The 23585-nt window shown below is 44.9% G+C and overlaps 1 protein-coding gene across 1 annotated transcript; it reads left to right on the plus strand.

Annotated features, from left to right (window-relative positions):
• Positions 1-8060: 8060 nt before the first annotated feature.
• LOC143172250 (hsp90 co-chaperone Cdc37-like 1) lies at positions 8061-23126 on the plus strand. The gene is made up of 7 exons (XM_076361475.1): positions 8061-8078; positions 10897-11178; positions 11947-12040; positions 13349-13464; positions 13774-13896; positions 21583-21741; positions 22554-23126. The coding sequence occupies exons 1-7, from the start codon at positions 8061-8063 to the stop codon at positions 22650-22652; spliced, it is 891 nt and encodes a 296-aa protein (XP_076217590.1). The 3' UTR covers positions 22653-23126.
• Positions 23127-23585: the final 459 nt, after the last annotated feature.

The following is a 23585-nucleotide window of genomic DNA, read 5'->3' on the forward strand; positions in this document are numbered from 1 at the left end:
GCCATTTCCACACTGCATAAACCACCATCCAGGAGTCTGTATATACAAATATTTCATCCCTGCAGACTAGACAAAAGGGGTTAACATTGTAACAATATGTACATACACTCATTGAAATTCCACCTCTTCCCCCTGCAAAGCTGATTACAGGGGCTAAAATCATCACGATTTGAACTTTTATCTATTACAAACTATCATTTGCCCCTGCAAAGCAGACTATAGGGGTTAACACCACAACAACCTGAACAGTTATCTGTTACAAACTCCATCGCTTGCCCCTGCAAGTTAGATTATCAAGGTTAGCATCAGAATAATCTGAATACTTATTAAACATACCGATGCTGGGGGCGAAATCGATAGCCCAGCTCAAGTGCATCTACACCAATGCACGCAGCATGGGCGGCAAACAGGAGGAGCTGGAAGCCATTGTGCAGCGGGATAGCTATGACTTAGTCGCCATCACAGAAACATGGTGGGGTGACTCTCACGATTGGAGTGCTGCAATGGATGGCTACTCTTTGCTGGGTAAAAAACTGGCTGGACGGCCGGGCCCAGAGAGTTGTGGTGAATGGAGTTCAATCCAGTTGGCGGCTGGTCACAAGCGGTGTTCCCCAGGGCTCAGTTTTGAGGTCAGTTCTGTTTAATATCTTTATCAATGATCTGGATGAGGGGATCGAGTGCACCCTCAGGAAGTTGGTGACACCAAGTTGGGTAGGAATGTTGATCTGCTCGAGGGTAGGAAGGCTCTGCAGAGGGACCTGGACAGGCTGGATCGATGGGCCGAGGCCAACTGTATGAGATTCAACAAAGCCAAGTGCCGGGTCCTGCACTTGGGTCACAACAACCCCATGCAACGCTACAGGCTTGGGGAAGAGTGGCTGGAAAGCTGCCCGGCGGAAAAGGACCTGGGGGTGCTGGTTGACAGCCGGCTGAACATGAGCCGGCAGTGTGCCCAGGCGGCCAAGAAGGCCAATGGCATCCTGGCCTGTATCAGAAACAGTGTGGCCAGCAGGAGTAGGGAAGTGATCGTGCCCCTGTACTCGGCAGTGGTGAGGCCGCACCTCGACTACTGTGTTCAGTTTTGGGCCCCTCACTGCAAGAAGGACATTGAGGTGCTGGAGCCTGTCCAGAGAAGGGCAACGAGGCTGGTGAGGGGTCTGGAGAACAAGTCTTATGAGGAGCGGCTGAGGGAACTGGGACTGTTTAGTCTGGAGAAGAGGAGGCTCAGGGGAGACCTTATTGCTCTCTGCAACTACCTGAAAGGAGGTTGTAGCGAGGTGGGTGTCGGTCTCTTCTCCCAAGTAACTAGCGATAGGACGAGAGGAAATGGCCTCAAGTTGCGCCAGGGGAAGTTTAGATTGGGCGTGAGGAAAAATTTCTTTACTGAAAGAGTGGTTAAACATTGGAACAGGCTGCCCAGGGAAGTGGTGGAGTCCCCATCCCTGGAAGTATTTAAAAGATGTGTAGATGAGGCGCTTAGGGTCATGGTTTAGTGGGCATGGTGGTGTTGGGTTGACGGTTGGACTCGATGATCTTAGAGGTCTCTTCCAACCTTAATGATTCTATGATTCTATGATTCTAAGTCCTTCTGTGTTCACAAACAGAAGGTCCAGCAGGGCGCCTTCCCTATTTGGCTCACTCACCAACTGTGTCAGGAAGTTATCTTCCACACAATCCAGGAACCTCCTAGACTGTTTCCTCTCCGCTGTATTTTATTTCCAGCAGACATCTGGTAAGTTGAAGTCCCCCATGAGAACAAGGGCTAGCGATCGTGAGACTTCTCCCAGCTGCTCATAGAATATTTCATCCGCCTTTTCATCCTGGTTTGGTGGTCTATAATAGACTCCCACCATGATATCTGCATTGTTGGCCTTTCCCCTGATTCTTACCCATAAACACTCGACCCTTTCATCACAATCATCAAGCTCTGGACAGTCAAAACACTCCCTAACATACAGGGCTACCCCATCGCCTCTCCTTCCTTGCCTATCCCTTCTGGAGAGTTTATAGCCATCCATTGCAGCACTCCAGTTGTGCGAGTCATCCCACCATGTTTCCATGATTGCAACTATATCATAGTTTTCCAGCTGCACAATGGCTTCTAACTCCTCCTGTTTGTTGCCCATGCTGCGTGCATTGGTGTATATGCACTTCAGTTGGGACATATTCTGCTATACTTATAGCAGATTATGTGAGAGTCCAATAGTCTCTGATCAGATTCTTTTAGATATTCCACAGATGGAGGGTTTCATGTTTAGCAGAGACATACAGCAATATACTTAAATCTTAATATATATTATTTTATATACTTAAATCGCAATACAAGTAAAATTACACTTAGCAGTGTATAGCAATTGCAATATACAACTGAATCACAATACAAACATGATTCTCATTACTTGTAACTATAATATTCTCACCATCACAATGCTGGGCATCCCCAATTGCTGGGAAGAAATACGTGGGTTGAAACCAGCTCAAGCCTGTTCTCTTCAAAGTTATTTTTGGTTGTTGTTCTTTTTTTATACTCTATGTTGGGTTGAACCATGTATACCTCTCCCCGCTCCCCCCAGTGCTGGTCTTGCTAACTCAAGGAAGACATATATTAAAATTCTTCTTCTGATTAACTTAGGGACAAACAGTTACACAGGCAGTTGTTTCACTCAGCTGATGTAGTTGTTCATCTAGAACAAAGGCCACCCTCCGGTCCCCTCTGTGTTGAGTTAAGTTCAGCTTCCTTTGCAACAACTGTGGTCAGTCACTCCCTACATTCTTCCCTGAGCTTCATGAGCACATTGCCCTTGCCAAGAGATTCCCCTGCAGCCCGTGGAGAGGACCACACTGGAGCAGATATTCACACTGCCGCCAGTGGCGGACCCCATGCCAGAGCATGTGGATATTTTCTGACAGGAACTGTGGCCAGGAGTCAGGAATGAAGTTGAGCCTGGGAAGAAGGGGTTCAGGTGGAGGGAAGGTGTATTTAGTTTTTGTCTTTCTCACCATCCATCTCTATTTTAATTGGCAATAAATTAAATTAATCTTCCCCAAGTCAAGTCTGCTTTGCCCATGACAGTAAATCATAAGTGATCTCCCTGTCTTTATCTCAACCCACGAGCTTTTCCATTGTATTTTCTGCCCATGTCCTGCTGAGGAGGGAGCATGAGAGCGCGGCTGGGTGGGGTCTGGCAGCCAGCCATGGTCAACACACCATAAACATGAAGCAAAATGTGAGATCAGCAAGATATTCTCTTAAATTTCACGTGAAACAAGATACTTATAATTTGTTACTAGTAATAGAATGGTGCTAATACAACAATTGATATTACCATTTATCTCAAAGAAATCTTCTTAAAAAATATTTGTCAGATTCTGCTATTTCCAATACAGAAGGACTGCTCACAGAAGAAAGTACTGTACAGAATGAAGAAGTGGCAATGTCTGGATAAGGGAGGCAGTACATGATCACATATGTAGAATTTACAGTAAGTGATTACTCCCTTGAGTAGAAAACACCTTTGAAGAAAAGGGTTTCTTGATTTCTTTGTTCTTCACAGACAGATGTCTTTGTTTGTCAAATTACTTATTATTTCAGTCAAGAATTCTTTTTTCAAAAGGTCCTCATCCAAAGTCCATTCAAACGAATAGAGATAGTTCTGTTACTTTAAGGGCGGGTTGGATGAATCCCTTTTGTAGTATGAAGTTATATCACTTTTTCATACTTCATCTGATCTGCTCTGTGCCATAGTCATAATCTAATAAGCATATTGGGAAATGGCAATAAAGCCATTCAATCAAGACAGAGCTTGTGCCTTTCTGTTCTGAAAAGTGAGTGTATAAATACATCCTTCTTACTCATATATGTTTCTTTAGGGTACCCAGAAATTTCAGCATTGTGTGTTTAAAGAACAATCTCACAATGGTAGTGTGGTGGATTGACCTTGGCTGGCCGCCAGGTGCCCACCAAGCTGCTCATCACTCCCCCTCCTCAGCAGGACAGGGGGAGAAAATAAGATGAAAAAAACTCGTGGATTGAGATAAAGGCAGTTTAATAAAGAAAAAGCAAAGGCCATGCACGGAAGCAAAGGAAAACAAAAAGATTTATCCTCAACTTCCCATCAGCAGGCGATGTCCAGCCACTTCCTGGGAAGTATGCATAGTGGTTGCTCTGGAAGAGAAACACCTTAATAACGAATGCCCCCTCTCCTCCTCCTTTCTCTTAGCTTGTGTTGCTGAGCACGACGTCATGTAGTATGGAATATCTCTTTGGTCAGCTTGGGTCAGCTGTCCTGGCTATGTCCCCTCCCAACCTCTTGCCCACCCCCAGCCTACTGGCCTTTGGGTGTGTCTGCAAGTGGCATGGGCCCCAAACTCCCCAGAGCTCTGCTCACTTCAGCTATTGGCTGTATCCCAGCAGCTCTGGTTTCTCAGCACCATCATAGCCACTTCAGGGGCATCTCCCTGGGGTGGCAGCTGTAGGTGTCCTGCATTTCTATAATTTCACTCTGAGTAAAGGACTGCTGAGTGCTCACACTCTGGGGAGCAATGCTCCCATTTCCATAGGTCTGCTTAAACACTTTAACTTTCAAAGTCACTCCAATTATTCCAATCCCAGGCCGTGCCAGGTCTGAGTGTTGCCTGTATTCTCCACCAATACATTCATAGGCAAAACAGTCTCGACTCAGGGAATTTTACTTCATATAATTTATTGCCAATTGACACAAACTTAATTACTGATTCAGTATTGAAGGAAGAAAACATAAACCATTAAACACTTAGGGAAACACTTTTCCTCTCCCTTCCCCAGACTCAGCTTCAGTCAAACACCTCTCCTCCCTTCTTCTAAGTATCAACTTCCCTTGTTTTTGTCAGGTTACCCTCAGTCCCTAACAATTCCTTCGATGTGGTGACAGGTGGCACAGAAGGTTGGGGTTGTTGTGTAATAGTTTCTTTCTACTGTTCCTTGCTTCTTACTCTGGGGTCTTCCACAGGCTGCAGTCCCTTTGGGGATGTGCCTGCTCTGGCATGGAGCACCTCCTTCCAAGGGTGCATCTCCAGCCATGTCCCCAGCAATGTCTTTTTCCATGTGTCCGATCCATTTTTCTTCCTCCAGCAGCTGCTGCTCATCTCTTAAATATGCTTGAGCAGAGATGCCATGTGCTGCTCTGACTGGCTGAAGTTTTGGCATGCGATGGGTTGTTTACATCAGTTTCAGAGCTGGCTGGAACCGGCTGTGACTGGCACAAGGCAGTTCATGGCCTCCTCCCATATAGGTCACCCCTGCAACCCACTGCTACTGAAACCCTGCAATTTATACCTAATACACCCACACTAACAGTTGAGCATTTTACAAGAGCTGGAGTTTAGGAGTTACTTAAACGTTCTCATGATTGAAAAATAAACACCGATACAGTGCATTTCTCTGTAGGTGAGAAATCTTCTCTAAATAACTAAATTATAGTCATAGAACAAACTAGGTTGGAAGGGATGTTTGGAGGTCTCAAGTCCAACCTCCTGCTCAAAGCGGGTTGCTCAGGGCCTTGTTCAGTTGAGTTCTGAATATCTCCACAGATAGAGTTTTCACAACTTCTCTGGGCTCCTGTTCCAGGGTTTGACCACCCTCCTGGAAAAAAACTAACTGGAATTGCCCTTGTTGCAGCTTGTGTCCATTGCCTCTCATCCTGTCCCTGTGCACCTCCAAGAAGAGTCTGACTCCATCTTCTCCACATTCTCCTATTAAGTAGTTGTTGACAACAATAAGATTCCTCTTGAGTCTTCTCTTGTGAAGGCTGAACAAACCCAGCTCTCTCAGCCTCTCCTCATATGTCACATGCTCCAGGCCATGACCATCTTAGTAGCCCTCTGCCGGACCTGCTCCAGTATGTCCATGTCTGTCTAGTACTGGGGAACCCAGAAGTGGACACAGCACTTCATGTGTGGTCTCACAACTGCCGAACAGAGGGGAAGGATCCCTTTCCTGGAACTGCTGGCTACACTCTCGCTAATACAGCCCAGGATGCAGTTGGCCTTCCATGCTGTAAGGGCACACTGCTGCCTCATGTTCAACTTGTTGTCCACCAGGACCCCCCGGGTCCTTTTCTGCAAAGCTGCTTCATAGCCAGTCGGCCTCCAGCCTGTACTGTTGCGTGGGGTTATTCCAGATGCAGGACTTGGCATTTGCCCTAGTTGAACTTCATGGGGTCCCTCTCAGCTCATTTCTTCAGCCTATCCAGGTCCCTATAAATAGTAGACTGGCCCTTCAGCATATTGACCACTCCCCCCCAATTTGGTATAATCCACAAGCTTGTTGTGTGCACTCCATCCCATTCTCTAGCTTCTTACTTAATAAAGATGTTATACAGTATCAACCCCTGAGGGATGCCACTGGAAATCAACCAATGATTGGACTTTATACCACTAATCACCACCTTGCGAGCCTGGCAGTCACTTGCTACAAAAGCCAGGGTCTAAATGAACACAGAGGATAGCCAATGAATGATGGGCAGGGAGAATGACCACTGAAAGAATGGATATGGAGAATGACCGACAAATTATGGATAGGAAGAATACTGTGGGACTAATGGACAGGGAGAATGGCCAATGAATAACGAACATGAAGAATAGATTCTGACATATAGGTAGGGTAATACTTCACAAACTTGAACAGTATGGAGAGCCTTTCAGTATAATTGCTATACCTGCAGATGTAATGTGTCTAGAGCCTTTTCTTACCCCTATACCTTTTGCCAGCACTATGTACTGTTTAAATATTTTTAATGTAATTTAGAACTGGTGAAAGACCATGCAACTTTTGTGTATTGCAGAACTGGAATGCAAACCTCACAACTCTGTCCCCTCAGTGTGGCTCAGTTAAGTTCAGTAGAGTCAGGTGAGACAATTCTCTCTCTAGTAATTTCTTGGTCTTTTTGGCTAAAGTTGTTGGTTAGGAAGCTAGCCATGGCCCAGGCGGAGTTTTTAAGTTAATATTGGCCCAGACAAGGGTTGCTCTCTAATTTGATAGAGAGTCCTCTCCAAACAGCTGATAGATAGGAATTACTTTCTGCTGCTGCTACTCTAAGATTAGATCCAAATTTATGATATAGAATCATAGAATAGTTTGGGTTGGAAGGGACCTTTAAAGGTCATCTAGTCCAACCCCCCTGCAATGAGCAGGGGCATCTTCAACTAGATCAGGTTGCTCAGAGCCCCGTCCAACCTGACCTTGAATGTTTCCAGGGATGGGGCATCTACCAGAGGAAAACAGTTCTCTGTCCCTTTACTATGTTTGTCTTGGCTACAACTGTGCGAAACACTGTACGTTTGTCACAGCTACAAGTTTTTGGGTATATTTGTACAATAGTCAAATGTATGAATACAGCACGTGACAAAATGTTGAACTGGTCTCAAATCAACTTGGGTGTTTTAATGTGCTAGTAGTGGCTTTCCCCAGTAGATGTACAGGGAATCCTGGGACCAGAGGATATACTTCCACAAGTAGCTCCCAACAGCTTCACTACTATTGATAGCCAAGCAAGTTAAACTGGAGCTAGATATGTCTACATTTGCTACAAGCACACCTCCAAGTGCGATGCAGGCAAGGGCCAAGAGCCCCAGTCTTTTTCATCTTGACAAACTCACTTATGAGCCAGGCCCCTTTACAGTTTTTACTAAAACGTGGCTCTGTAGATGTCCAATACATGGGAGTAGGAAAACTTTTATACTGACTGTACCCATTTTTTATTGGGGGGGGGAAAGGATTTTTGCTGAAAATAATATGACCTAAATTCTTTTTATGTGTTTGTATACTTCATTTTCCCAAAGCCAGAGCATGATCTCTCATAATTCCCCCATGATACATCAAAGAATACTGTAGGTTGGAAGGGACCTCTGGAGACAGGTGTTGACCTGCTGGATGCACCTACTTCTAGCTGTGCCTTCCCCCCTCACTGGAAGGATCAAGGAGAACACCACTTGGGCCCCATGCCTTTTGCCCTTGTCCCCAGAGCTCTGTAGACACTCTTGATACATTCAAGGTCATCCCTTACAGTATCACTGCTGCCCACATGGATGAGCAGCAAGAGGTAATAGTCCAAGGGCTGGACAAGCCTCAGCAGTTTCTCTGCAGCGTCCTGTATTTGACCCCCCATCAAGCAACAAATCTCCTGGGACAGCATGTCTGATCAGCAGATGGGTCCCTCTATCCCCTACAGAAGGGAATCTCCAACCACTATCACCTGCTGTTTTCTCTTGGTGCTGTCATTTTGTTCAGGCTCAGCTGTCTCTGAAGCCTTCCTTAACACAGTTTGTTCCTTCTCACCTCTTACTAGGGTACTGTATGTATTCTGTAAATTCAAATCTGTGGGCAGAGAAAGAGCCTTTCTCACATTGCCAGGAGTCAGAAGCTTCCTTTTTTCCCAGTCTTGGGAGTATCCATCCAGCACTCATTTGAACATTGCCTATAGCTGTCCCTCTTTCTATATAGCTATAAATAGCATAAGTAGGTCATTAGGAAGACTGCATTGTTTATAAGAAGTTGTAATTTTTTTCCAAATTGCAAATAGTCAATTGTTCTTTAAAAAGAGATTTGCTGTGATTCTGAAACAAAGTTGGCATGAGAGCTTTGATTAATCTGCATTGAAGTTTCCTCCAGATAAGCTCTCACAACTTACAGTGTCCTTCCTATCCCTCTACCGAAGATGGTCACCATCACTAACTTCAGAATATTGCACTGGAAGGCTGAGAAGCTAATACACACTTACATTTTATTTCTCACTTCTGGTGGGAGGGCAGGACAGATCATAGAATCATAGAACAGCCCAGGTTGGAAGGGACCTCGAAAGATCATGTGGTCCAACCTATCGTGGGAAAGGGAGCCTAGATGAGATTATCTAGCACCCTGTCCAATCGCATCTTGAAAACCTCCAGCGATGTGGATTCTACCATGTCCCTGGGGAGGTTGTTCCAGTGATTGATTGTTCTCACTGTAAAAAATTTCTTTCTTATATCGAGATGAAACCTCTCCCAGTATAACTTGTACCCATTGCCCCTTGTCTTGTCCATGTGGCTCCTTGTGAAGAGAGAGCCGGCGTCCTCTTTGTAGCCTGTAGATGGTTTAGAGAAAGAAAAAATTCTTAAATTGCTGAGTTTCTAGTGTACATCTGTAGGCAACATAAATACTGTGGTTTAAGAAATCACTTCTATCTCCTAGCTGTTAGTGACCCTCTCAATATATTTGGTAGAAGGAAAGGGATACTTATGTTGTGCCTCAACTAATTCATAGCTTAAATTCTACTTTCACTGATAGTCCAGGCTAAGATGCTAGGACATGCATTGAGTAATTGTATTGGGTGTATGTGGCAAGGTTTTGGTAGCGGGGGGGGATGCAGGAGTGGCCTCTGTGAGAAGAGACCAGGGGCTGCCCTCATGTCGGACAGAGCCGGTTCCAGCCAGCTCCAAAATGGACCCACTGCAGGCCAAAGCTGGGCCAATCAGCGAAGCTGGTGGCGCCTCTGTGAAAACATATTTAAGAAAGGGCAAAAAAATACTGTGTAGCAGTTGTGAGAGAGAGGAGTGAGGAAAAAATGTGAGAGAAACAACCCTGAAGACATCAAGGTCAGAGAAGAAAGAGGAGGAGGAGGAGGTGCTCCAGGCACCGGAGCAGAGATTCCCCTGCAGCCTGTGGAGAAGACCATGGTGAAGCAGGTTGTCCCCCAGCAACCCATGGAGAGGACCACATGCCAGAGCAGGTATTCCCTGCAGCTTGTGGAGAGGACCATGCTGGAGCAGATATCCACACTGCAGCCCATGGAGGACACTGCACTGGAGCAGGTGGATGTGCCCTGAAGGAAGTTGCAGCTGGTGGAGAGCCCACACTGGAGCAGGGTCCTGGCAGGAGCTGCAGCTCGTGGGGGACCCACGTTTGAGCAGTCTTTTCCTGAAGGACTGTACCCCATGGAACAGAACCATACTGGAGCAGTTCTTGAAGAAATGCAGCCCGTGGGAAGGACCCCACGCTGGAGCAGAGGAAAAGTGTGAGGAGGAAGGAGCGCCAGAGAGGAACTGTTACAAACTGACCGCAACCCCCGTTACCCATCCCCCCAGCGCTGCCTCAGGACAGGGAGGAGGAGACAGAAGAGTCAGGAACAATGGAGTGAAGTTGAGCTTGGGAAGGGGGAGGGGAACATGTTTTCAGTTTTGTCTTTGTTTCTCACCATCCTACTCTATTTTTAATTGGCAATAAATTAAATTAATCTTCTCCAAGTCGAGTCTGTTTTGCCCGTGATGGTAATCGGTGAGCGATCTTCCTGTCTTTATCTCGACCCACGAGCTTTTTTTCATCTTATTTTCTTCCCCTGTCCTGCTGAGGAGGGGGAGTGAGAGCGTGGCTTGGTGGGCACCTGGCAGCTGGCCAAGGTCAACCCACCACAGTAATATTAATCCATGCTGGAAGGTAGGTAGTAATAGTTACTCTGTTTTTATGATTTGACATCATAAAGCAGATGCTTTCTTCTCAGAAGTATGCCTTACAAGTATTCTGCTATTTTGGCTATTGTTAATTTTGCAGAATAAAGATAGCCAGAGGGGAGTGAGGAAAATCCTTTCATCTACAAAAGAATTTTATGATATGCAGTCTGGAGATTGTATTACTGGTGGCAATACTTGATCCATGATTCTGTAAATATCTTTCAATTAAGTTTAGAAAGCCTGAAGTAGAAGTTTCCTTTAAAAATCATCTAGCTGCTCAGTATCATGTTTAGTCACTGTTGTGAATATAATATTGCTTTTAAGATGCCTTCCATCTCAGTGTTCTATTTGGGAGTCAAAGCCTTCTGTTTCTATATGCTTCATAAATTCTATTAGTTTTCCTTCCATAAACAGCATGTTTTGTTTTCCACACAGACCTATGGTCAAGGGATTGAATTAATCTGTCAAAAACAAAAAGAGTTTGTGAAGAGCTCTGTAGAATCCAAATGGAATCTAGCAGAAGCCCAGCAGAAACTTGGTAGTTTAGCACTGCATAATTCAGAATCCACGGATCAGGAATATGCCAAAGCACAGACTGAAGCTTCAGAACTGAGGCAGAGAGAGGAAGAGTGGAGAAGAAAAGAAGAAGCACTAATACAGAGGGAAAGACAGAATCTATGGAATACAGATCCCTTTAGTAAGGAGGTATTTAATAAGGTATGACATGTATAAATGTGTATGAAAACAATTATAAGCCTTTTTTATTACATTTATTTCTCATCTTGAGTGTTTTCTATATCTGGTATAGTGCTTATTGTAATGTGATGAATGTTTTTCTTTCTTATTTTGCCCTGTTAAAGGGGACATGTTGCATTGATATCACGAATGTGTATGACACTTCTTTAATTGGGAAGCGGGACTTATATTTGTCCCTTATAGCAACTGTTGCCAAAAACAAGGATGAGCAATAGTTCTTCACATGAAGTTTGCTTCTTTGTTATGCCAAATTTTCACATTTGAAACATGCACAGTTTGCCTCTAATAACGTGAATTTCTTAATACAGATTATTTTAGCACAAACTGTCTTCATAGTAAATGCCAGTTTTGTTTTCAGCACTTAACTTGAATATGAACCGTTAATGCATCGTTTTTCATAATTCCACTGAGTTAGCTTCATCGGGGCTAGATGGTGTAGATGTTTCTCATTGTTTATAGATCAGTAAGTTCCTACTAGTGCGTAGAACTTTGAGATAGATTATTGCTCAGAAGGAGAATATGATAAGGCATTTTTCACCCTATTATTAATTAGACGAGCTGTGTTTTGGTAAATAACCTTCTTGGGTACATTAAGTGTATACATATGTGTTTGCTGGGCTATGCTTAAAACTAGGAACATTGCCCTTTAAATAGTAATGAATTAAAATAATCCTATAGTTCAAAAAAGGTATATGTGGAGATTCTATGATAGTTTTTTCTCCTCTTTAGAGTTTTATTAGTCAATATAAAAGAAAAGAAGTAGAAGATGAAGATATATCTAAATCATTTATACAGAAGCACGAACAAAAGATTAGATACTTTGGTAAGTATGTTGCTTCCAACATTTTGCAGTTTAACCTCCTGTAGAATTTGTGTAGGTCTATTTCTTTTTTTCATTATTATTATTATTATTATTGTACAAAATGGATGCTAACAAATGAAACATCTGGCAAGGAGAGTATCTAGATTCTTGTTTCTCAGGACAGGAGATGTGGCATCGTAACAAATAACCATTTCAAAGTAAAGAAAACTGTAAATCGCAGAAGCCTGTTGGTTCCTATGATCAATGAGAACTTCTTGAGTCAACATAGAACTGAAAAAAATTAAAATTCTAGCAACTTTTTCTGCTGTTCCATGGGAAATGATAGGGGCATTAATGGAGATGCAATTCCTGCATGTAAAAGTGCCTGGGACTGTCTGTACCTGCCTCCTATAAATAGCTGGGGTTTTGCTGTCTGTTAATCCATGAGGGGGATGAATGATAAAAGGTAAATATCTGCAAAACAGCTGTTAAGACTATGTAGAGATGGAACCGATCTTTTATTTTTAAAGATATATTTATATGAGTGATAGAAGGGTAAAACTTTGTATCTAGTACTGGCAAGCAGTAAAATATCACCAATATGTATATTAGGGCAATTAACTCATATGAAGGACAATGGGGGGGGGGGAAAGGTGATCTCACTGCTTGAATTTTGAGTTCTGACTTTCAACCTGCAGCTCTTTCATGCTACTTACTACAATTCAGTCTTCTAGTTAACTTTCAACCACTGAGCTGGCTCTCCTGTTTTGACCTTAATGCTTGAACCTGGTTATAAAAATAGCTTTCTATTTCCTAAACCCTAGCAAACCATGTCAGAAGCATATTCATTTCAGATTATGATTATGCTTTCATTTCTATTTGTCTTTCTTGCAAGCACTTAAAGAACTTTTCTGTCAAAATCACTGAATGTAAATCTCCGTCCATCAACTTGGTTATACTATCAAATTCTTAACAAATAGGTATAGATACTACTTTGTTACAGTGTGTGAAAACCATTTACAGTTAACCTGTTTTTAATACTGCCAGAGATACAATAAAAATAAGATCTTAACAGTAGCAGCTAACTATATTTCAGTATCTTTACGGTCCGAGCATACCTTATTGGTAATGCTCTTTCAGCATTGGGAGGTGTTTTAAAAACAACAAAAAAACTGAGTTCAGTTTTATTTGCATGCTGTTCTTCTGAGGTAACAATGAAGTGTGAAGGAGATTGTAGTAGTATGTAAATTTGAATAACATCTTCACTGCATTAAATCACTTCTCCATATTGAATGTGTTAATTCATGTTGTTGGGTTTTTTTTAATCAGGTATGCTGGGCAGATGGGATGACAGTCAAAGATTTTTGTCTGACCACCCATATCTTGTATGTGAAGAAACAGCTAAATATCTCATCTTATGGTGTTTTCATCTAGAAGCTGAACAGGTACTAGGAAGACCTTTAAACTGCTTAAAAGTATGCAGTTTCCCACTTACACTACAGAAAAGCTGTCCAAATTGATGAGCCATTTAATTATTCTTCTCCCTGTCTTCCCATGTCCATGTTATCTTATTGAAGGAAGCCTCCAAAACACATTACTACATGAGATCTAGTCTCAGCTAATTAACAGTCCCTTTGCTTCTGTCAGCATCAGTTCTTTTCTCTTTAGGAATCAAATGCAAAGATGTTGCTGAATTTTAGATAGAGTTATACTTTTAAAGATATTTTCTGTAATCATGTAATTTCTCTTTTCAGAAAAGAGCTCTGATGGAACAAATAGCACACCAAGCAGTTGTGATGCAGTTTATTATAGAAATGGCCAGAAGTTGTAACGTGGATCCAAGAGGCTGTTTTCGTCTATTTTTCCAAAAAGCCAAAGTAAGTCAGAACTTGTATAACACTGAGAGAAACTCTTGATACCCTTGCAAGGGATCAGTGTTCTGAAGGAGCTTTCTTCCTGACAGTTGGAGGTTAAATATGTGTCGTGGTTTAACCTCAGTCGGCAACTAAGCACTGGCCGACTAACCCCGAGCACTAAGACTTCCGCACTGGCCATATGGGACTGTTAAAGGGTGAACGAGTCTTGCTGATCGCTCCTTGGCTCTCCAGTTGACGAATCAGCTCATGGATGGGAATCAAGGAGTCTCGGTTGGTGCGATATTGCCGCCGGTGCACCGTGGTGGTAGCGATTGGCACCTGTTGGTCTTCGACCTTCAGCAACCCCACAACAGAGGGGTCCTCCGAGAGACCAGGCAAGGTGGACAGCTGTTTAATTTCCTCCGTCTCCAAGGCAGCTATACCAAAAGCCCACCGGTACCCTTTTGGGTCCTTGAATCATAGAATCATAGAATCATAGAATCATTGAGGTTGGAAAAGACCTCTAAGATCATCGAGTCCAACCGTCAACCCAACACCACCATGCCCACTAAACCATGTCCCTAAGCGCCTCATCTACACGTCTTTTAAAAACCTCCAGGGATGGGGACTCCACCACTGCCCTGGGCAGCCTGTTCCAATGTTTCACCACTCTTTCAGTAAAGAAATTTTTCCTTACATCCAATCTAAACCTCCCCTGCCGCAACTTGAGGCCATTTCCTCTCGTCCTATTGCTAGTTACTTGGGAGAAGAGACCAACACCCACCTCGCTACAACCTCCTTTCAGGTAGTTGTAGAGAGCGATGAGGTCTCCCCTCAGCCTCCTTTTCTCCAGGCTGAACAGTCCCAGTTCCCTCAGCCGTTCCTCATAAGACTTGTTCTCCAGACCCCTCACCAGCCTCGTTGCCCTTCTCTGGACACGCTCCAGCACCTCAACATCCTTCTTGTAGTGAGGGGCCCAAAACTGAACACAGTATTCGAGGTGCGGCCTCACCAGTGCCGAGTACAGGGGCACGATCACTTCCCTACTCCTACTGGCCACACTATTTCTGATACAGGCCAGGATGCCATTGGCCTTCTTGGCCGCCTGGGCACACTGCCGGCTCATGTTCAGCCGGCTGTCAACCAGCACCCCCAGGTCCTTTTCCACTGTGCAGCTTTCCAGCCACTCTTCCCCAAGCCTGTAGCGCTGCATGGGGTTGTTGTGGCCGAAGTGCAGGACCCGGCACTTGTCCTTGTTGAACCTCATACAGTTGGTCTGGGCCCATCGATCCAGCCTGTCCAGGTCCCTCTGCAGAGCCTTCCTACCCTCGAGCAGATCAACACTCCCACCCAACTTGGTGTCGCCTGCAAACTTCCTGAGGGTGCACTCAATCCCCTCATCCAGATCATCGATAAAGATATTAAACAAGACCGGCCCCAGTACTGAGCCCTGGGGAACACCGCTCGTGACCGGCCGCCAACTGGATGTAACTCCATTCACCACAACTCTCTGGGCCCGGCCATCCAGCCAGTTTTTGACCCAGCGCAGAGTCCACCTGTCTAAGCCGTGAGCTGCCAGCTTCTCTAGGAGAATGCTGTGGGAGACAGTGTCAAAGGCCTTGCTGAAGTCCAGGTAGACCACATCCACAGCCTTTCCCTCATCCACTAGGCGGGTCACCTGGTCATAGAAGGAGATCAGGTTGGTCAAGCAGGACCTGCCTCTCATGAACCCGTGCTGGCTAGGCCGGATCCCCTGGTTGTCCCGCTCATGCCTTGTGAGCGCCCTCAAGATGAGCCGCTCCATAATCTTCCCCGGCACCGAGGTCAGGCTGACAGGCCTGTAGTTCCCCGGATCCTCCTTCCGGCCCTTCTTGTGGATGGGCGTCACATTGGCAAGCCTCCAGTCTTCCGGGACCTCCCCCGTCAACCAGGACTGCTGATAAATGATGGAGAGCGGCTTGGCGAGCACCTCCGCCAGCTCCCTCAGCACTCTCGGGTGGATCCCATCCGGCCCCATAGACTTGTGAGCGTCCAGGTGGCATAGCAGGTCGTTGACTGCTTCCTCCTGGATTACGGGGGGTTCATCCTGCTCGCCGTCCCCGTCTTCCAGCTCGGGGGGCCGAGTACCCTGAGGATAACTGGTCTGCCTGTTAAAGACTGAGGCAAAGAAGGCATTGAGTACCTCAGCCTTTTCCTCATCCTCAGTGACAATGTTCCCCCTTGCATCCAATAAAGGATGGAGATTCTCCTTGGCTCTCTTCTTGTCATTAATATATTTGTAAAAGCTTTTTTTGTTGTCTTTAACGACAGCGGCCAGATTGCGTTCTAGCTGGGCTTTTGCCTTTCTCATTTCTTCTCTGCACGACCTAGCGAGATCCCTGTACTCTTCTTGAGTCGCCTGCCCCTTCTTCCACAAGCGGTAAACTCTCCTTTTTTTCCTGAGTCCCAGCAAGAGCTCCCCGTTCAGCCAGGCCGGTCGTCTTCCCCGCCCATTCTTCTTGCGGCGTACAGGGACAGCCTGCTCCTGCGCCTTTAAGACTTCCTTCTTGAAGATCGTCCAGCCTTCCTGGACCCCTTTGCCCTTCAGGACCGTCTCCCACGGGACTCTCTCAACCAGCGTCCTGAACAGGCCAAAGTCCACCCTCCGGAAGTCCATGGTTGTGGTTTTGCTGCCCCCCCTCCTTACTTCACCAAGAAGCGAGAATTCTATCATTTCATGGTCGCTAAGCCCAAGACGGCCTCCGACCACCACATCTCCCACCAGTCCTTCTCTGTTTGTAAACAGCAGGTCGAGCGAGGCACCTCCCCTGGTAGGCTCACTTACCAGCTGTGTCAGGAAGTTGTCTTCCACACACTCCAGGAACCGCCTAGACTGCTTCCTCTCTGCCGTGTTGTATTTCCAGCAGACGTCCGGGAAGTTGAAGTCCCCCACGAGAACAAGGGCTAGCGATTGAGAAACTTCTGCCAGCCGCTTATAGAACGCTTCATCCGCCCCTTCATCCTGGTTGGGTGGTCTATAACAGACTCCCAGCAGGATATCTGCCTCGTTGGCCTTCCCCCTCATCCTTACCCATAGACACTCAACCGTACCATCATCACAATCGTTGAGCTCTATACAATCAAAACACTCCCTAACATACAGGGCCACCCCACCGCCTCTCCTTCCTTGCCTGTCCCTTCTGAAGAGTCTGTAGCCATCCATTGCAGCACTCCAGTCGTGAGAGTCACCCCACCATGTTTCTGTGAGGGCGACTAAGTCATATCTCTCCCGCTGCACAATGGCTTCCAGCTCCTCCTGCTTGCCGCCCATGCTGCGTGCATTGGTGTAGATGCACTTGAGCTGGGCTATCGATTTCGCCCCCGGCATCGGCACGCCACCCCTCGGCTCACCTCTAGCGAGCCTGGTTTTATCCCCTTCCCCCTTCGAACCTAGTTTAAAGCCCTCTCAATGAGCCCTGCCAATTCATGAGCCATGATCCTTTTTCCCTTGTGAGACAGCTGGACTCCGTCTGTCACCAGCAGGCCCGGTGCCATGTAAACCTCCCCATGATCAAAAAAGCCAAAATTCCTCCGATGGCACCAGCCCCTGAGCCACGCGTTGATCAGGTGTGTTTTCCTGCTCCTTTCAGTATCCTTCCCTGCCACTGTAGGGATAGAGGAAAACACTACCTGTGCTCCCGATCCTTGAACCAGTCGCCCCAGTGCCCTGAAGTCCCTTTTGATCGCTGCAGGACTTCTCTCCGCAACCTCATCACTGCCAGCCTGTATAACCAGCAGTGGGTAGTAATCAGAAGGCCAAATACCCTCTCCTGAGGTAGTCAATGCCAAGGATGCACGGAGCCTCTGGGCCCGTCACAATGGGGTGCTTCTGCCACCCATTCCCAGCTAGACTTACTTCGGCTTCCAATACAGTTAGCTGTTGGGATCCCCCCGTCACCCCAGAAATACAGATGGGTTCTGCCCCTTTGTAGCTTGATGGCATTAGGGTACACTGTGCACCGGTGTCTACTAGAGCCTTACACTTCTGTGGGTCTGATGTGCCAGGCCACCGAATCCACACGGTCCAGTAAACCCGGTTGTCCCTTTCCTCCCCCTGGCTGGAGGCAGGGCCCCTCTAATCCTCATCACAGTACTCATTTCTCACTTCTTGTACATACGAGTCAGAAGTTTCTTCATTAAGGTCAGGAGTAAGATCAGCCCTTCTACCCTGTCTGGGGAACTGCCCGCTGGAAACTGGAGCAGCAATTTTCCTGGAAGAACCTCTTTCTGTGATTGTTTTCCCTTGCAATTCGCGTACCCGTGCCCCTAGGGCTGCAGTAGTTTTTCCATCCCACTTCCTCATGTCCTCTCCGTGGTCACGCAGGTAAAACCATAGGGTGCCCCGTGGTGTGTACCCTTTATATCCCCTCTCTTGTGCAAAAGAACGCTGACTCCTAATAGCCGAGATACTGGTCCGTACAGGTGAGGAGTAGGACCTATCCTCTCTGAGTTGCTGGATCTCCCGGGACAGTTTCTCCACAGCCGAGACGAGGGAGGAAGAGAGACTTTCCTCATATTGCCGGAGTTGACTAGCCAATTCATCCACCGTTTGTTCCTCTCCATCTTTCCAGGTCATCACTGCCAATGAATTGGCGTATGACGATGGTGAGCTCCTTATAAACTTCCGCCATGTGGGTCGCGTGCACTTGACTTCATCTGGATCTTTGGATAGTTGTTCATTGTTCAGGTCATCATAAATCACCTCCAGCGCAGCTAATTCTCTCAGAAACTGGATACCCTTCTCCATGGTGGTCCACTTGCCTGGGCGACATATGACATCTTCCTTGAAGGGATACCTTTCCTTCACGCTTGACAAGAGTCGCCTCCAAAGGCTGAGGACTCGTGTCCCTTTTCCAATCGCTTTGTCAATGCCCCCTTCCCTAGAAAGGGATCCCAGCTGCTTGGCTTCCCTACCCTCTAATTCCAGGCTACTGACTCCATTATCCCAGCATTGGAGCAGCCAGGTGACAATATGCTCACCTGGACGACGGCTGAAATCTTTTCGTATATCTCGCAGCTCACTCAGGGATAGAGATCGGGTGGTCACTGCCTCGTTTATGAGTTCTTCCTCTTCTTCCTCCCCGATCAGCGGCCGGCCCTCCTCCTGCTGTTCTCGTGATGGCCCTTCTCCAGGGTAGTCTGCCTCATCCACTTCTTCCTCCAGCCCCCTTTTAGAAGCAGCTTCTTCCTCCCTTACTAAACGAGCTGACTTCCGCTTCCAAGATTTCTTCTTGTGTACAGGGGCAACTGATACCGGCACAGGCTGGTTGGTTCAGCCACAGGGCCTGTCGCCAGGGTCTGAGTGGCCACAGGGCCTGTTGCCGGAGTCTGAGTAGCCGCAGGGCCTGTCACCAGGGTCTGAGTGGCCACAGGGTGTGTTGCCCGGGTCTGAGTGGCTGCAGTGCGTGTCGTTTTACTGTCGGAGCCAGAGACCTTCTCTTCCCTTTGAGGGTACTGAATGGTGTTGAACAGGGCTCGGTAGGCATGGGCCAGGCCCCAGCACGTTGCAGTGATCTGCGTCTCTCTGGAGTTGCCAGGGTGACAGCATACTTTGTCCAAATATTCTACTAACTTTTCAGGATTCTGCACTTGCTCAGGGGTGAAGTTCCAAAACACTGGGGGTGCCCATTGGCCTAGGTACTTGCCCATCTTGTCCCACACACCCTGCCACTCATAACTATGCAGCCTTGGGGCAGATCTCTTGATGATATTCTTAAATTGCTTACCAACTTTAGACAAAACCGAAACAATATTCCCAAGAAGTACCAATAGAAGTATCTTAACTACCCAAGGCTGTTCAAAATACTGAAAAGTTACTGTAATGAAGGAGGAAACATCATAGAAGAAGGTAGTGATGCTGCCATTCTGTATTTCCTCCATAAAAAACCTCTCAGAGTAAGAACTGTAATTGCTAGTTGTCTCCACGAAATGGTATCCGTGGTACAGTAACAGCTTCATTGCGAAACCTACATACCACGCTAAGGTCAAGGTCAATGTTCTAAAAACAAACCTCACAAGCGAGACATTACTATTCACTGCAGACCACAGCAAACTGCAAAAACCAACACCAATCTTTAACATGTACAGCAAAAAAGGAGCACGATGCAGATTAGACCAATCAATATCGAGAACAGAGAAACCAACATTGTGACCCACAACTATTAACAGATATAAGTTCCTTAATACACTCCGGTTAATCTGTTATTATCTCAAACCCTTCGTGCCCCACGTTGGGCGCCAAAAAGGACTGTCGTGGTTTAACCTCAGTCGGCAATTAAGCATCACGCAGCCGCTCGCTCACTCCCCGCCCCCCCCGGTGGGATGGGGGAGAGAATTGGAAGAGCACAAGTGAGAAAAACTCGTGGGTTGAGATAAAAACAGTTTAATAATTGAAATAAAATGATGATAATAATAATATGATAATAATAATAATAATAATACACAAAGCAAGTGATGCACAGTGCAATTGCTCAACACCCGCCGACCGATGCCCAGCCAGTCCCCGAGCAGCGGCCCCCCACCGGGCCGGCTTTCCCCAGTTTATGTACTGAGCATGACGTCACATGGTATGGAAGGTCCCTTTGGCCAGTTTGGCTGTGCCCCCTCCCAGCTTCTTGTGCACCTGCAGCCTTCTCAGTCGGTAGAGCATGGAAAACTAAAAAGTCCTTGGCTAGTGTAAGCATTACCTAGCAACAACTAAAACATCGGTGCGTTATCAACTTTGTTCTCATCCTAAATCCAAAACACAGCATTGTACCCGCTACTAGGAAGGAAATTAACTCTGTCCCTGCCGAAACCAGGACAATATGTTACTGACTGAATCAAGCTTATGGGGAAGTGTTGTTTTGTTGGCAGTTCATTCTAGGATGAATGCTTTGTGTAATTCTGATCTTGAGAATGGAAGTTCCATGGATTCTTGTTAGGCCAGAGGGAAAGCAGAACATAGCATGGGAACTACAGGAGTGTGGAATAGTGAACTACAACCTAAATTACAGCGGCAAACATGAATGTGTCTAAGGACTGAGTGTCCTATTTCGCTTATCATAATGCCTCTCTATGCAGTTCATGGCAGGGCCCAATGTTTCTCCCAGAGTCTGTTTCTCTTTAGTCAGTCATAGTTAGCTCTGGAATGCTGAGAGAGGGAGAGGGAGAGAGAGAGATGCGAGAAGACTGAAGCTGCGGTTTGATGCAGGTTTTATATTAAGTTATACAAGACCGAAGAATCAAGTCATGCTGATCTTAATGCTGCCTTAAGGACTTAAGTTGACACCCACTTTGATTCATGCTTTGCTTTTGAATTGAGTGCTGCCATGAGTACCTTTTCTCTTAAGGGTATTGGCTTCTGAGATGGAATAAAGGAAGGATTAAAATTATATTTGTTTTATATTGTTTTGTTCTTACATGTTCTCAGATGAATTAACAGCTCAGTTCCTATACTCATCAAATGCTGAAGTCTCTCTTTAAAACAAAACAAACAAACAAAACCCAGCATACCTGAATCTTCTTTTTAAGCTGACTGGTACTAATATTGTTATTGACTTGTCCAAACCATTATCCTTCAATGAGTATAATATGCATTACTGTAGGACTTCTTTTTAGCAGTATGTATGCTTACAACTAGAAGTAAATCTGTCTGAGATGAAAAATATTTCACTCTTCTCTTTACAGGCAGGGGAAGAAGGCTATTTGGAAGCTTTTGAAACTGAGCTTGAAGCATTCAAATCAAGAGTGAGAATCTGTTCACAGTCTCAAGGCTTTCAAGCTATGTCAGTACAGAATCCCGGTGTCTATACTGGTATTGTAGAAGGACTGGAGTCTTTGTCACAGGTAGGCTTTTTATTTCCAGAAATGAATATAACAACTCTATTAGGAATAGATTTTTACTACACTCTTGAGAAGATGTACTTTTTGAGATCTAGGAATAGGCCTCTATACTTGGAATGCTGTCAGTTCTAACGTGCACTATTATCAATATTCAAGAGAGATTGTTTCTCAAAGCTCTCACAATTTATAGTGTCAAAAGGTATATGTTAGTTCAGTGCCCTTGAATAATTGTGCTAAATGGAAAACTGCATCATTAACCTGTTCAGGTACTAGAATTAAATATACTTTGTATGACAGGAGGTGAAATGAGTTTTCAACTGAAAATGACTAATCCCATTAATGGAAACCTACAGGTAGTCAAGTCTAAGGAAAAGTTACACTGTGTTACGATATTCTGCCCTTGTTTTTATCTTTATGTTGGAACACCCGGGTCTTTGGTTTCAGTGTTAGTGATGATCACATCTTGGGCTGAAGAGAAAATTTTAAAGGCTTTTAAAAGCTGGATGTTGTGGAAGGAGACACAATTTAAAGTACTTTGAAATAAATTTGGTCAAGGTACCTGTTTGGTAAGATATGGTAACTGAACCCTAAGTAAATGCACAATAAGGTGATAGTATGCTAGCTAAATGTAAAGAAGCTTCTTGACATTCACATTATGATAATACTGTCTGGGGTTTTTTGGGTTTTTTTTAAGAAATTATATTTTATTACGAACTTATCTCATCTTAAGACAGACAAAATAAAGAGCTTGACTTAGTTCTCTGTAAGTGTATGTATGTATTGAGATTAAGCTTTCATTTCTTCATTTGTTGCAGAATGCAAATGATCTACAAGTTTGCATAAACAGAAGTGTCTGCAATTTAAACTCAATGCTACAAAAAGATGAAGAACCCAAAATGATGGACACAGTATAGCACTGTTAAGACTGAGGCAAAGTACTCTTTTTTTTATTACAAAGAAAAGAATGTGGCTATTTTCTTGACACATTTTTATGGGTACTGCACTTTATTTTTGGTGCTTTGAGGGGGGGGGGATTTGGAGGGAGGGTAATCCAGAAATACTTGTAATAATGTTTGAAAATGTGCTGCTAGGTTTTTGGTTGTCTATGAAGAATGGGGTTCTCATTGCCAAACGTGAAACTGGATGTGTTTTATGCTACTAAATTTGCCTTTCATGATTTTGGGAATTAAAGTATGAAAAAGAAATTGCACAAATACAATGTTTACAATAAGTGATAGATTTCTGGTGGAATCTGCTATTGTTATTAGATATGGGTATGTCTTATTCTATGAATATTGGAGATCACAATTATACTCCTGCTATATTGCTGGCATAGCTTTTAAATCTGGTTTTATCATTAATAGCAATAAATTGGTATGACATCAGTACTGCAGATCTGGATGGCGTCAATTAAAACAGTGGCTCTCTACCTCTTCTAAGAGGATTTAAATGTTACATTTTGCTTTCATAAAAAAATCTTGTGTGTTGTTCCCCTCCCCTCTATATAACTAACAGTTGCTTACATATGAACTTTGGGTTGTATGGTCACTGAGAAACTCTCTTTTTCGTTTTTAAGACTTCTTTAGTTTAAATTAACTAATTTTTTAAAGCTAGATCTGTAATGGGGTGAAAAGTATTAGATGAAGAGAACAAAAGGGGACCTTCAGGTACAGTGGGTGGGATGAGACTCTGCTTTCAACAAAAAGCTTGATCACAGTCAAGAGCCAAGCACTTGTAAGTCAGGTTTTGGCAGGTATTTCATACACTGCTAAACTAAAGCTCTTTTTATTAAGTGAATGATTTCTGAAATTATCAACTTAAGTACTGAGAAATAGGAAGATCTTTAA

This window comes from Aptenodytes patagonicus, chromosome W (genome assembly GCF_965638725.1).
Source record: "Aptenodytes patagonicus chromosome W, bAptPat1.pri.cur, whole genome shotgun sequence".
Taxonomy (NCBI): Eukaryota; Metazoa; Chordata; class Aves; order Sphenisciformes; family Spheniscidae; genus Aptenodytes; species Aptenodytes patagonicus.

What these genes read in the sequence shown, in the direction of transcription:
- LOC143172250 (XM_076361475.1), top strand. An exon ending in GTAAGGAGGTATTTAATAAG is followed by an intron (nt 11,179 to 11,946) that starts GTATGACATGTA and finishes TCTCCTCTTTAG; the next exon opens with AGTTTTATTAGTCAATATAA. An exon ending in TTCATCTAGAAGCTGAACAG is followed by an intron (nt 13,465 to 13,773) that starts GTACTAGGAAGA and finishes TTCTCTTTTCAG; the next exon opens with AAAAGAGCTCTGATGGAACA.